At 43.8% G+C, this 13,033-nt stretch overlaps 1 protein-coding gene across 4 annotated transcripts in view; it reads left to right on the top strand.

The window, feature by feature from the left end:
- ATL2 (atlastin GTPase 2) overlaps positions 1 to 11,212 on the top strand; it is a 40,274-nt gene extending 29,062 nt beyond the window's left edge. For 3 of the 4 annotated variants that reach the window (XM_005525363.3, XM_088052527.1, XM_088052526.1), the window contains exons 6-13: positions 145 to 201; positions 788 to 880; positions 1,134 to 1,272; positions 2,070 to 2,197; positions 4,327 to 4,383; positions 5,164 to 5,235; positions 6,920 to 7,351; positions 9,288 to 11,212. In XM_005525363.3, the coding sequence (XP_005525420.1) occupies positions 145 to 201; positions 788 to 880; positions 1,134 to 1,272; positions 2,070 to 2,197; positions 4,327 to 4,383; positions 5,164 to 5,235; positions 6,920 to 7,351; positions 9,288 to 9,407 (1,098 nt within the window). In that variant the 3' untranslated portion in view covers positions 9,408 to 11,212. Of the gene's footprint in view, positions 1 to 144; positions 202 to 787; positions 881 to 1,133; positions 1,273 to 2,069; positions 2,198 to 4,326; positions 4,384 to 5,163; positions 5,236 to 6,919; positions 7,352 to 8,767; positions 8,879 to 9,287 lie in introns of all 4 variants that reach the window. The other variant, XM_014254662.2, reaches the window with a different exon arrangement.
- Positions 11,213 to 13,033: the final 1,821 nt, after the last annotated feature.

Below are 13,033 nucleotides of genomic sequence, written 5' to 3'. Positions count from 1 at the left end.
CATTATTGAGGTTTGTTTGCCGTTCTCAACCTATAGTAAGATATAAGATTGAGTGCTTTTATTTTTTAGTGACATAATAGTATATTTCACAGCAGAAAGATGTGTTTTCTATGTGGCACACCCTTATACTGCTCTTTCTCTCAGTTGTTTACAGAATATGGAAGACTAGCTATGGAAGAAATTTACCAAAAGCCGTTTCAGGTAACCATGTGTTAAATGGATTTAAGCAGTTGAATGTGTAGAAAATGAGCTCAAGATAATTTCTGAAGATAAATTAGTTGGGTTGAAGGTAACCAGTTCTTTGCAAGACTAATTTTCCTTCACTATTGCCACATTGCTTTGCAAAAACCCAGTGGAAAAATGCTGGAGGAGTTCACATTTTGGGCAAGTATAGCTTTGTGCTTGAGGTATAAGGCATAAAAGGAATCAAAATGTCAAGTTATGTGCCGGTGTTAAGGAGAAAAATTTTGTGCTGCCTTCCTATTTATTGCTCTGAGATATGGTTGGTCTTTGGTGGTAGATGGTTCTGAGAAAAGGTCCTGTTTGGTAGTGGGTTTTATGTTTAGTTGGTTTTTTAAAGAAGCAAACACTTGCACCACAGAACTACAGGGCTGCTTCATTTAGAGCAGCCAAATATACCAAAAAACTTATATAGTATCCTTGCACATAATCTGTAATATATTTAGTTTTAGAGCAGCCAAATACTTAAAATAATCACACATGTAATAGAATTTTTGACTTTAGAAAGGACGCAAACCATTCACTGCTGTTCTTCTTCCTGTTACAGACATTAATGTTCTTAATTAGAGATTGGAGTTATCCTTATGAACATGCATATGGCTTGGAAGGAGGAAAAAAGTTCCTAGAGAAAAGATTGCAGGTAAGTTATCTGCAGTAGTCCTGATCTTCTAAGAGACACCTTGCTGTCAAGGCAATGATGCATCATGAGCTGGCTCTTGTGCTAATAAAATACATTTGTGGTGTTTCCACTCATAGGCAGAGTTGACATTATTAGGTTCAGGAATAAAAGCTTTAAACACTTTTTGCTCTTACTGCTTTTAAGATGATGGTTAATCTTGATTACAGTGCTGTAAAACTGGTAGCAGTTCTTACTGCCTTTTTTTTTTCTTCAGGTAAAGCAAAACCAACATGAAGAGCTACAGAACGTAAGGAAGCATATTCACTCCTGTTTCAGTAATCTTGGGTGTTTCCTGTTGCCCCACCCTGGTCTTAAAGTTGCAACAAATCCAAATTTTGATGGGAGATTGAATGGTAGGAAGCTTTTCGTTTTGTGTTCTTGATTTAGATCACAGAGTTTGTTTCCTTGTATGACGGCAGTTAAGCACTGTAATGGTTAGCTATTGAAATGCCTGACTGGAAAATATAAGGCTAAAAGGTGAAGCTGCAGAATTTAGAAATGTGCATCGTGTGTTCTTTTTAGTGGTTTAAAAGTAGAGGATATCTTTTGTGTCTAGCTGTTCATTGTAATCTGATAACTTGAGACATGCTTAAAGGTCATTAAATAGAGATTCCGAAGATAACTAAGGGCTCCAGAGGGCAGAATTCCCAAGATTAAAGACTTTGCTTTCTGGAAAGGCTTTTCTCTAAGAACTTGCTGAACCACAGGTCAGCTCTGAAATGGCAGAAGTAAAAGCCATAGGTGCAGAATGAGAGGCAGTCAGGATTCCTCATGTGTCCCCCAACAGAGGGAATGCACCAGAATGGCAAAGGCTGTAAAAGTGAGTTGCAGTGGTGGGATGCCAGCCCCTGCTGTGCTGAGGGCACACACCTGTGCGGTCATTGTGCATTGGTGTAATTGAGGAAATGCACTTAAAATATTGAAAGGACAGCGAAACCTTGTTCTCCCAGTCTGAAGTTAAGATTGGTAGATTAAGAGTAGATACAATTTACTAAAGCTGTATTATGTATGTAAGCATTTAAATACCTTAAAAATGCAGTTCAGAGTTGTGACGCTGTGGATTTAGGATTGTGGGCTATCAGTGTTCCTTTAGAAGATACAAGATTAAAAACTAACCACTTTTTTCCTGGAATTGATTGAATTTTACTAGATATAGATGAGGATTTTAAGAATGAACTGCGGAATTTGGTACCGTTACTGCTTGCCCCTGAAAACTTGGTAGAAAAAGAGATTAGTGGATCCAAGGTGACCTGTAGAGATCTTGTAGAATACTTCAAGGTAAGCAAACTCATGCTAATTATTTCTGTTAATAGCTTAAAAGACAGTATTCTAATTTTAGGCCATGTTGTTCCCAGAGAAGATACGATATCTAGGCTGATGCTCACTGATCAGCTCACTTACATTTTCATTTCATTACTCTGACTTTCCAGAACTGGCACACTACTTCCTAACAGTGCAGCTCTTTGCAAGCTACTGTTAGCAAAATTTGTGGATTGGTGGCTTTTATTTTCCTCCCTGTGAATAGGCTGAAATAGCTCAAGCTTTATTAGATTTTTTTTTCCTACTTTGAAATCCCAGTTGAGTTTTGATTTTTTTTTTCTTGTTTTTTTGCTTATTTTTCATTAAAGTAGGTCTAATGTAGTTTTTACAGACATAAAAAAACAGCTCTTAAACTGCTAGGTATGCAATGAAAATTTCAGACACTCCCCTCTGGATTTTTAACATGCAGCGAAGGTGCTTTCTAAACACTTGTATGCATAGTACCACTGTGCTCTGAAATATTTATGTATGATACTCACAGCTGTTAGTCTTGAGCTTTTTTGGTATCATGGTGCTACCAGCAGAAATGTGATAACATAATCTCTACTTCACCAGGGATTGGTCTGGTGTGTGTGGCTTTTTTTTTTTTTTTTAATTGGAATGACTTAGACAATTGGCTTGGTAAGAATGGTGCCACAGTCTCCTAAAGACAGGAATTTTACATTTCTGCTTTTGGGGTAGAAAGTTAGACTGATGTTAAGAAACAAACTGTGCAACGAAGGAGTTTGAGGCCAGAGCTCGTTTAACTTCAGTTGTTGAACAAAATAACGTTTTTAAAGGAAAGACATGGTATGGGATGCAGAAGTGATGGCTGTCCTGAAAAGCATAAGATCAGCACGGGAGCTCAGATGTTCAGTCTCTCTGTTTACATGGTTGCATGCTGCTTTTTGCTCCAGTTTTTCTCTAGGAGGACCCACTCAGGTACAATGCAGCAGTTTAGAAAGGACTGCATCCTAAAAACCCAAGTGTTAAACCTCTACTGGAAAGCTGATTGACATCCTGTATCCAGCTGGGGAGCAGTGCTGGGGGGTGCTGTAGAAATGCCATGCTTATGTAACTAAAGAGGACTGCTCCCTTGGGACTGTGCATCTGAAGCTGAGATTGTGAGGCCTGAGTTGGAAACTGTAGGGCTTTTACTTGGAGGAAATAGCTACAGAAGCAAGGCGGGTGTCAAGGGAACGGAGTCCTGTATAACTCTATATGTTTTTGTAGGTTGTTCTGCGACGTAGATTGAGTACATGGGGACCCTGATAACCTTGTTCTCCCCTTGTGCTCCCCTGGAGCGAAAATTCCTCAGGCCCAAGGCTTGCAGACAGGGCAGGAAGGCAGCAGGGGTGTGAAGATAGACCCCCCCCCCGTGGGGGCTGAGAGTGGCCTTGCTGGTGTAACTTGCACAGCTTGTCCAAAGCACTGGAATTGCTGCTGCCTGCTGTGCCCCACTTACCTGTCCCCAGCAGCTGTGCCATGGGCCAGAAATGAAGTCTGTGTTCTCCTCCAGCCCTCTGAAACCGTGGGGAAAGAAAGGACACCTGAGGATAGATAAGTGGGGTGAGGCACAGAGGGATAGGCTACCTGCATAGCTTCTGCAAGTGTTTTGTCTGCTCAGCTCTGTCTGCCTTAAGTGCCTTGGTCTGTTTTTTTTTTCGTTCTACATTTCAGTAGATCAAGGCATTTGGGGAAATATAAGTATTGGTTCTCCCAGCACTGGGATAAGTTTGGGCAGACCTCTGGCCAGAAAGGCTGGGCTAGTCATCTCCACTCTTTTGTTATGGGTGAATATTCCCTGTTTAGCAAAGACCTTATGCATTTGAGGGAGTAGAAACCTGCTGTCAGATTTGTCACTTCTTGAGACAGTGGTGATATTTCCTCAGGGTGCTCTGCTGCCCTGCTGGGCCCCGGTTTAAGGCATAGGAAGGTGAAAGGGAAAAAAAAGTCAGACTTCTATGAAGAGAATTGCATAATTTAGTATTCAGCACTATTACGAAGAAATAATCTGAGGTCTGTCTATGTATCATCCCTCATTTCTTATTCTCATCAAAATAAATGTTTAGAAAAATAAACCTTGTTAATTTTTTCCTCACATTTAGGCTTACATTAAAATCTATCAAGGAGAGGAGCTACCTCATCCGAAATCTATGCTGCAGGTATTTTATTTTCTTGCGTATAATCTTATTAGATGTGTACTTTATATAAAGTTCTTTGCAATTGAAGAATCATGACTGCTGTGGGCCTAAAGCTCCCCCCCAGCTGTATTTCTTGAAGGATCTGTGTACTTTGAAAGCCATCTGAACTGTGATGGTTGGGTACTTTTCCCTCAGTTTCACCAGCCAAATGAAATTAAATCAACCAAATGGAGCAGCGTTCTGTCTGGTTGGTTGGGTTTTTTAGCTGCTTTTCTCTCTAAGCATTGGTTTCCTGTAACTTGCTGTTTGGCTGGGAGAACCAGAAAATGACATCTTGCAGCTCTAACTACAGTAATTGTCCCTGACATTACACAGGTAGAAATTAAGTCTTAAATTCTTAACAAACTTGAGAATTACGATTGACAGCAAAACTGTACATCTATAATGCAGAAATAATGCCAGCTTCTTTCTTTCCTCTCAGGTAGTGGAAGTAACCCAGTACCAGGATTCAGATATAATAGTTTAGTGGCTCTTACGTGCTTACTAGCAGTAGAGCATTCAGAAGAGATTGCTCATGATGAAAAGCCTGTACAGGCAAGCTGAGGTTTGTTTGCAGCTGTGCTAGAAAGCTGAAGAAAGGCGGAAATGTGTTTTAATGTATGTAGCTAAACTTCACTTATTTTTGTGTGGCCTTTTCCTGGCTGTCAGGAACTCTGGAGGTTTTTGAGGTATGTTTGGAGTGTAATGCTGTGTAAAACCTGGGAATGTTGTGAATGACACAGGATGGTCCATCTTTTCTAGGCAACAGCTGAGGCGAACAATCTTGCTGCTGTGGCAGGAGCAAAAGACTTATACAGCAAAGGCATGGAGCAGGTATGATGGCACAACCTTTCCTAAACACCTGCATGCAACTGCAGGCTTTCAGCTTCCGTGTTGTCCTCTGTGTGTGAGCACTTCAGTGGGAGAAGGTAACTCAGGGCCAGGACTTGTGTTTTCTGCACTCTGCTCTGAGCTTGGGAGGTATGAAAATGGATGTGTTTGCAGGATTCCCACCTGTTAGTTCCCTCTTGACAGACATCTCAAAATCCTGTGACATGAAATGCACAAACAGGTGAGCAGACATTTGTTGTGTTAGGGTTGCACAGTGGTGGAATTCTAGTTCTGTAGTCTCATGCTTCTGAATTGTGGCCATTCATTAGCTGTAAAATGCAGGATTTAAGTGATTATAAAAATTAACAAAACCCCTTGGAACAAGAATTGCTTTGAAAAACCGATGTAATTTCCCACTTGCTTCTTCACTTGAAGATAGTGATCTGATATGATTCTAAGCTGAATGCGGGATGGATTTCATACTTTAATGTAGTGGTATGCAAGGTTTTATCATAGGAAATTCTGAAAACCATTACATGTCTCGTAAAACTTAGCAAGACTGTGCTTATTGTGAAACTGTACAACCAGAAAGACCAGTAGGTGTGAGAGCATGCTACAAACATAGCTCCCCATTAATTGGGACTAATTGTGGTCTTAATTGCTGAAGTAGCTTGCTCTTTGTTTTGAAATTAAAGTAAGACCTACTGCTAGTGGCAGACAAGCCAGTTCCATTTGTTAGCAGGCTGTTTGGAGAGTGTTCTGCTGGTTTAAGGGAACTCCTCTATTTCCATTTTGGAAAATGTCTTGAAATAGTAAATGTGTTGTTTATAATAAGTGCCAAGTCTGTCTTCCAAACTTGAATCTTCAGTGGTTGTTGAGATACTTTAGCTGTAAGGTTTCTAACTTGGAGCAGGGAATAAACAGAAACAGATGTTCTTTTAAACAGACTTTGTTTCCATAGTAATGTTCCCCAGTACTGTATATTTTTATATCACTGTAGAGATATGCACAAATTATGAAATAGTTTTTTTATCCAGATGTCTCATATGATGTTCTTGATCTGACACAGCTCTGAAACTTCTATTTTTAAGAACAAAGTGAGAACTCTTTGGATTTAAAACTTGATTATGTAAAGGTAGTTCTTGCTGCAGCTTCTGAGTTGTCCTCATGAACCAAAGCCCTCCTTTGCTGAGTGTGCATAACCAAAATACTGTCCCCCTAATGACCTGAAATGTAAGGAACAACAGGTGCAGTGTCACAGAGCATAAGAAAACAGTGGCAGTTATTTGTGTGGTGGCCTCTTGATCCCTCAGTAGCTTCTGGTGTTTAACATGCTCTGGGTGATGTGAAAAAACTTCTGAAGGATGAGACTGGCAGGCATTTTCCAGGGAGTTTTGGTGGATGTGGAGAACTTCACTCTGGGAAAAAGCGGGGATGCACACATGGCTGTTGTCCTGTCCTCTGGGCTTTCCTGAAGAGCACAGTGGAAGTGTGAGCTCAGTCCTGTGGGTCTGTGTGGGGTTGGACAGGTGAAGCTCCTGCCCTGCCATGATCCAAAATACCTTTGGCTGCTTCACTGGGTGGTGCTGGGGCTCACAGAGCCGAGGGAGCGGCAGCGGGAGGAGGGCAGCGAGGGGCTGAGCAGATGCTCAGGGTGTGATTCCCCAATGTCTGGTTGCTCCCACAGGTGTGTGGGGGAGATAAGCCTTACATTGCCCCGTCGGACCTGGAGCAGAAGCACCAGGATTTCCGAGAGAGCGCCATCCGGCAGTTCCGCTCCGTGAAGAAGATGGGAGGGGAGGAGTTCTGCCGGCGCTACCAGGAGCAACTCGAAGTGGAAATCGACGAGATCTATGCAAACTTTGTGAAGCACAACGACGGCAAAAACATCTTTTATGCTGCTCGTACCCCTGCCACTCTATTTGCAGTCATGTTTGCCATGTACATAATCTCAGGACTGACTGGGTTCCTTGGCATGAACTCCATAGCTGCCCTGTGTAATCTCGTGCTGGGGATGGCTCTTATATCGTTTTGTACTTGGGCATACGTTAAGTACTCTGGGGAATTCAGAGAAGTTGGAACAGCCATTGATCAGATCGCTGAAGCTATATGGGAACAGGTTGGTATCTGTTTTTATTGCAAAACCTTGCTGTCTTGAGCAGACATATCAAAGAGTTTCTGCTCAGTGCTGAGAGGGAAAAGCTGGCCTAGACCTAATAGAGGGTGCTAGTGCTGCCAAAGGGAAAATCTGCTCAGTAGTGTGACTGTTCTCTTCAGGAACAGATGCTGCACACAAGGAATGTTTAAAAAGCTTAGGTTATTATCAGAGAAGTGCTACTTAAGGTGCAGAAGGTTACTTAGTAATTGCTTTGATGGTGAAGAGTGGAGGGACTTCAAAACTCTTTTTCCTTATTCAAAGCAAGGAATTGGTTGGTCCTTGGAGAGAACTGGCTGGGTCATGGCTTTCAGCAGCTGTTAGCAGAGGGTGCACAGCAGGTTTCTTCCATCAGGGACACTTGTGCTGTCTGTGACAGCCTTAGTGGGTGCAACTGCTGTTTGCAAGGAATACTCAACAAATTCCTGAAAGAGAAGATGTGAGTGTAAGGACATCAAAGGAGAGAACTTTCTGCATAGAGATTTTGCTTCCTGAACTCAGTTAATGCAGCTGTGCCAGTAAGGCCATATAGAGAATTCCTGACCAGTAGGTTTTGGAGCACTTTCACTAGCTCTGTCTAGTGCCAGCAGAAGGGAAAGATTTTCCTGCTGTTGTTACTGGAAATAAAGGATGCACCGAGCTTACTGGGGTGACATTATAGTCTGTCTTGTGAGGCATGAGCAGATAACTAACTGGAGCCTTCTGCATAGATGCTTCCTTCCACAGCTGGAAAATTCCTGTGTTCAAAGCTCATCCTAGGCACTGGTACACCAGACCTGTCTGAGCAACCTGCTGAGGGTCCCAGGCTTTGAATTAAACTGGAGCAAAAAAAGTGTTCTTTTAAAAACAGGGAAATGAGCATCAGTAAATAAATTGGTAACTAAATCTTGAGTTGGCATACTCAATTTATTTTATTTCAATTTAATATATTTATTAATCAAATACTGATTAAAACTGAAGCTCTCCAGTACTGCTGGAGCTGCTGCTGCCGGATACCCCAAGCATACAAGGCTTGGTTTGGCTGCTGCCTTCCCTGGAAGGGGGAGAACTTGGCTTATGCTGGCAGGAGCTTGCCATTTGTGGGCTGGAGGAGGGTGGTCTCCAAAAGACCTCAGCAGTGTTGCTGTTGAGCTGCACATCACCAGTAATATGCAAAGCACTGCAGATCCTGTCTGAGTCACTCTGATTAAATGCTCATTCTTGCTGTTGATTTTTCTGAATCTCTGCCTTTCTCTTCCCTCCTTGCTTCAGAGGAATCCCAGGAAGGTGAGAAGTTACTGGCAATCAGGTTTTGGTTGTTTTTTTTTTTTTTCTGAACTTGATTGAGTTTCTGCTGTGTTGTGAGAGCCGTTTTTCCTAACAGCTGAATTCGTGTTTTAGGTGTTTTCCAAACTCTTTGAAGTCCTTAGACGCCGAACGGTTCGTCGTGCTCTTACATCAGTGCCGCGACAGCGACTCTCATCCAACAATAACAAGAAGAAAAACTAGCCAGTATTTTTAACTTTCTTTCTGTATCTGAAGTGTTCACACTTACACATATAGGACAATAAGCTGGACCGTCTGGGCCGGTCTGCATAAATGCTGTAACCATACCAGACTGATGCTGCATATGGGGTATGGAATTGCACATCCATCTTCTAGGAACTGTAAAGTGGTTTGAATTCAGTGAAATACTGCTGTGTAGGAGGGGTATCACTTGTGTCCATAGCATGTGACTGCTTTAACCTCATTACTCTAGCAGCAAAATTCATTTCTCTTTCAGTTCATGCCACTTTGTGTCAGACTTCATCATTCTAAGTTTTTTCATGATTTCAAGTCTCATCTCTTTATATGATTTTATATCTTATTTTCCTTGGTTACCTCATTTTCTTGTTTCTTTTGCACATTTCTCATTCCACAGGTGTTGAAGCCCATGAGTGATAATTTGATGGAGGATCATATGAGGCAGTCTGTAAAAAACTCTATCAAAGCAGGCCTGACCGAGCAGGTGGCTCACCATGCCAGACTAAAGACAGACTGACAGTTCGTCTCCTCTTCAACTCTGCCCTCTCATCCTAGACATGCTTGCTGTACCATGAGAACTCAATAATAAAAAAAAAAATAAATAAAAATAAACCAAAGTTTACAATCAACTGTAGAAGTAGTTTAGTGTGATTGGCTTCACAGATTGCTGCCATCACCGGGGAAGAGTTAAGTTTGTCAGTGCTCAGCTTCTCAGACAAACTGGTGCCATGGAGCCCGCTGAGGTGGGAGGGAGTGGCTCAGTTTTACACAGTCCTGGTGCCCCCTGGTGTTTGGGGGAGGGAGGGGGAGCTTCCCCAGCGTTGTGAGTCCGTGCAGGCTCTGGCTTACGAGGGAAACCTGTCCCCTGCAGGAGCTGACTTCAGGGAAGTGTCACGATCAGCCCACACCAGCTGTGCTCTCACCCAGTGTCCCCAGCTCGGCACCACCCTCGCCAGCTCCAGCGGGTGTTTGTGTGTGCTGGAGCCATCGGAGCAGCCACTCCATTACAACGCGTCTCTTGCTTTCTTGCCTTTTACCAGTGTTACACAGGTGCATGTGCTGGTTCCTCACGCAGAACTGGGGTGTCAGGGAGGCAGTGGCTCAGCACAGAGGGTGTCTTGCCTTGAACTCGCAGACCTGGTCCCGAGGGAGGTGCATATCGGAACTGAGCTGTCTTTTTCTGCAGTTTAGCCTTCATGTATATAATATTGCCATTAATTCTACTGGGGAAGAAATTCCATCCAAAAATGTTGCCTACAGCTACCAAGCAATGAGTTAGGATTGTCTGTACAGTGTGTTTAGTTTTTATTTTTTAAGAAATCACAGATAGGGCATGTATATGAAATATAAATATATAAATACAATTTTGTATCAAAGTTTTGTAGTTTATGGCAAAACCTGGTTCTGTGGTAGCTAAGTGCAGTTCCTGTAAAGGAATGTTTGTGGCTCATGTAAATGTGTGAATGCATCAACAATTTGAAGTTTTTTGATATATTTGTGATATTTACCTGCCTTGAGCACTGCAATCTCTCACCCCCTTGGGAAAATCAATGGGAATGTTTGTTGTGAAACTCTTGTCTTCTGTTGCATTTTAAAGTTATTTCCTGTAATTTATTTTCAGTACATGATTAAAATCAGTTGTGTATATATGAAATGAAATCCGTGCTTATTTTTAAAAGATGTTCAAGTATTGTATTCTACTACATAAACTATGTCAAATACTTATCCTCACAATTATATGAACAGATTTGTTCTATTGTACTTCATAGCTTTCTATTGAAGCCGATGTTCCTGTCATGCTTGTCTCTGGAAGGTGACCTCTGTCCAGCTCATACCCCCTCCCTGTATAGGAAAACCTCCTGCTGTTCTTAAGCACGCTTTTGACTTGTGGAGTTGCTTGTCAGATTCTGCCCTCCAACAATTGTATCACTCTGAAATCTTGTTACTGGCTTTACTTTCATTCTTGGCTAAATCAGTATCAACTGTGTGGAGTGTTAAGGCAGCTAAATAATTAACTGCTGTAGTTTCAGCTGGAAATGGCTGTGTGCAATAGCTGGGTTTTTTGCATTCCTAAATGGTAACAATTTTCATCAACATTTGAGCTTTAACATCTCCCCTCTCTCGAGTGAGGGAAATCATCTGTCTAGGACTAAAGCAATTGCACTGTGACTTTTGCACCGCAAAGAACTGCTGGGGAGTGGTGGTTACCTGCCCTCTGCAGGTGAGGGTTCAGCTCCAGGGGAATGATGCTAAAGATGAGGTAGGAATGTCGCATTTTATGATCTCTCAACCTGTACAGATTAAATACTGTTATTCAAACAAGCCAGTGCTTTGGTGATTAATCTCTTGCTAATCAAATGAGTCACACGGGGGCTCGCAGGGCCAGGCCTGCCCTTGCTGCTCATGGTCCCCAGGAAGGTGTGAGTCAGATTGGAGGCTGTGCCCTGTGGAGGTGGCAAAGGCACAACTCTTCCCAGCACGTGGACAAGGAGTTGCAAGGCATTACCTGGACTTTTCTTCAGGCTTTGTGGGGGGAGAGCTCCTGAACGCTGTGCCACCAAGTTGCACCATGAATGCAAAATGCCCTCGAGCTTGTGGGAGGGATGGAAGGTAGGGAAAGGGAGGGGTCAAGATGACTTTTAACCCAGTGTGGGAACCTGATGTTTTAGGGGATAAAAGGGGGTGGTCACATGGCAGCAGGTTGCTGGTGCTGTCCTTGCTCGGCCGTGTTGGCTGTTAACCCCATCTCACCCTTTCTTGGAAGAGGGGACTCCTTCTGTGGGCACAGAGGTCAAAGGGCCAGGGACTGGAACGGGACCTGGGGGCTCAGGGGCTGCATGTTTGGAGTGGCAGCAGCCTGCAGTGAGGTTGTGTCACTTGAACAGCGAGCTGGGTTTAGCCAGCAGGTCAGGTAAGGGGCCTGGGGGCCAGGTGTGGGAGCAGACCTACGTCTGGGCTGGGCACATTTAAATGAGGCAACTGGAGGGACAAGGTCTGGGCTGACTGGGAGGCTGTGGGGTTCCATTTTCGTGTGTGACCCTGCAAGGGCCAGGTAAGGGCAGACTTGTGTCTCAAGGCCAGCTACCGAGGGCAGGCACAGTGGGGACGTGCAGGGGTGGGCCACGTCCATCCGCTGTAACGTTACTGGGGCAGACCGGTGATCCCGAGGCTGGATTCTGGATCAGCTGAGCCTCCTTGTCCAGTTCCTGGAGAGATCCAGAGCCTGTGTGTGTGCTGCCCCCAACAGCCCTGCATGGTGAGCAGGTGGAGGGTGCTGTTGTGCCAGTGTGGAACATCGAGCTGGATGGACGGTGTGAGCACATTCCATGTGTGTGCCCAGTGGGAATGTTGGCTCAGCCTTGCTGCTGGAGGCACACAGAGGCACGAGGCTGTAGTGTCTCCATGGCCAACCCCTTGCAATTAGTATTCCCAGTAGAACAGGCTTAGTATTTCCAAATTTCTGTCTGTGTAAAGAACATCAGGTTCAGGGAACTGAGGAGTTTCACACGGCTTTAAAGGAGGTGACAGCAGCTTTCTCTACCCTGGGCTACTCCGCTGCTACTCAGAAAGGAGTGCTGAGAGCTGATCCAATTCTGTACAAACTGTGGTGTGCTCAAGCCTTGCTTCCCCTGGCCTCCCTGAGCATGCAGAAAGCTGAATGCAGCAGGAAAAGCACAGAGCAGATTGTAACTGACCTCTGGCCAACTCCTGCCTCACAAAGGGACACTGCAGAGCGAGGTAGGAAAGATTCATGGAAGATCCTGCAGCTGGCAAAGTACAGCATCGTTCCAGAGACACAGGAGCAGAGGTGAGTGGGAATATGGAACGAGGTACAGCAGCAGAAAGTGGTCAAGAAGGTGATAAGACAGGATACTCCTCCTGTTCAGGAAGTCTGTGCCTAAGTTCCTTGGGATGGGAAATCCTCATCTGGAGCAGTAAGTGTGGTGATTCCTGGCTCCAGAAAGACGTAACCAGCAGGAAATTTCTGGCTATCTTGTAACTGAGTTTTCCAACAGCATGCTAGGGCCAGGCCACAGATTTTTCCTGTAGATGTCTGATCCTTAAAGGTTAAGTTAAGGAAACGAAAAGTACATCAGGTGGCGTGGCACAATAATGAAAGGGTACAGAACAGGAAGCCCTGTA

Source organism: Pseudopodoces humilis, chromosome 3 (genome assembly GCF_049639895.1).
Source record: "Pseudopodoces humilis isolate 2021_Gansu_Grassland_sample_001 chromosome 3, ASM4963989v1, whole genome shotgun sequence".
Taxonomy (NCBI): Eukaryota; Metazoa; Chordata; class Aves; order Passeriformes; family Paridae; genus Pseudopodoces; species Pseudopodoces humilis.
Note: the sequence above shows the minus strand (reverse complement) of the source record. Positions and strands in the feature narration are given on the sequence as shown.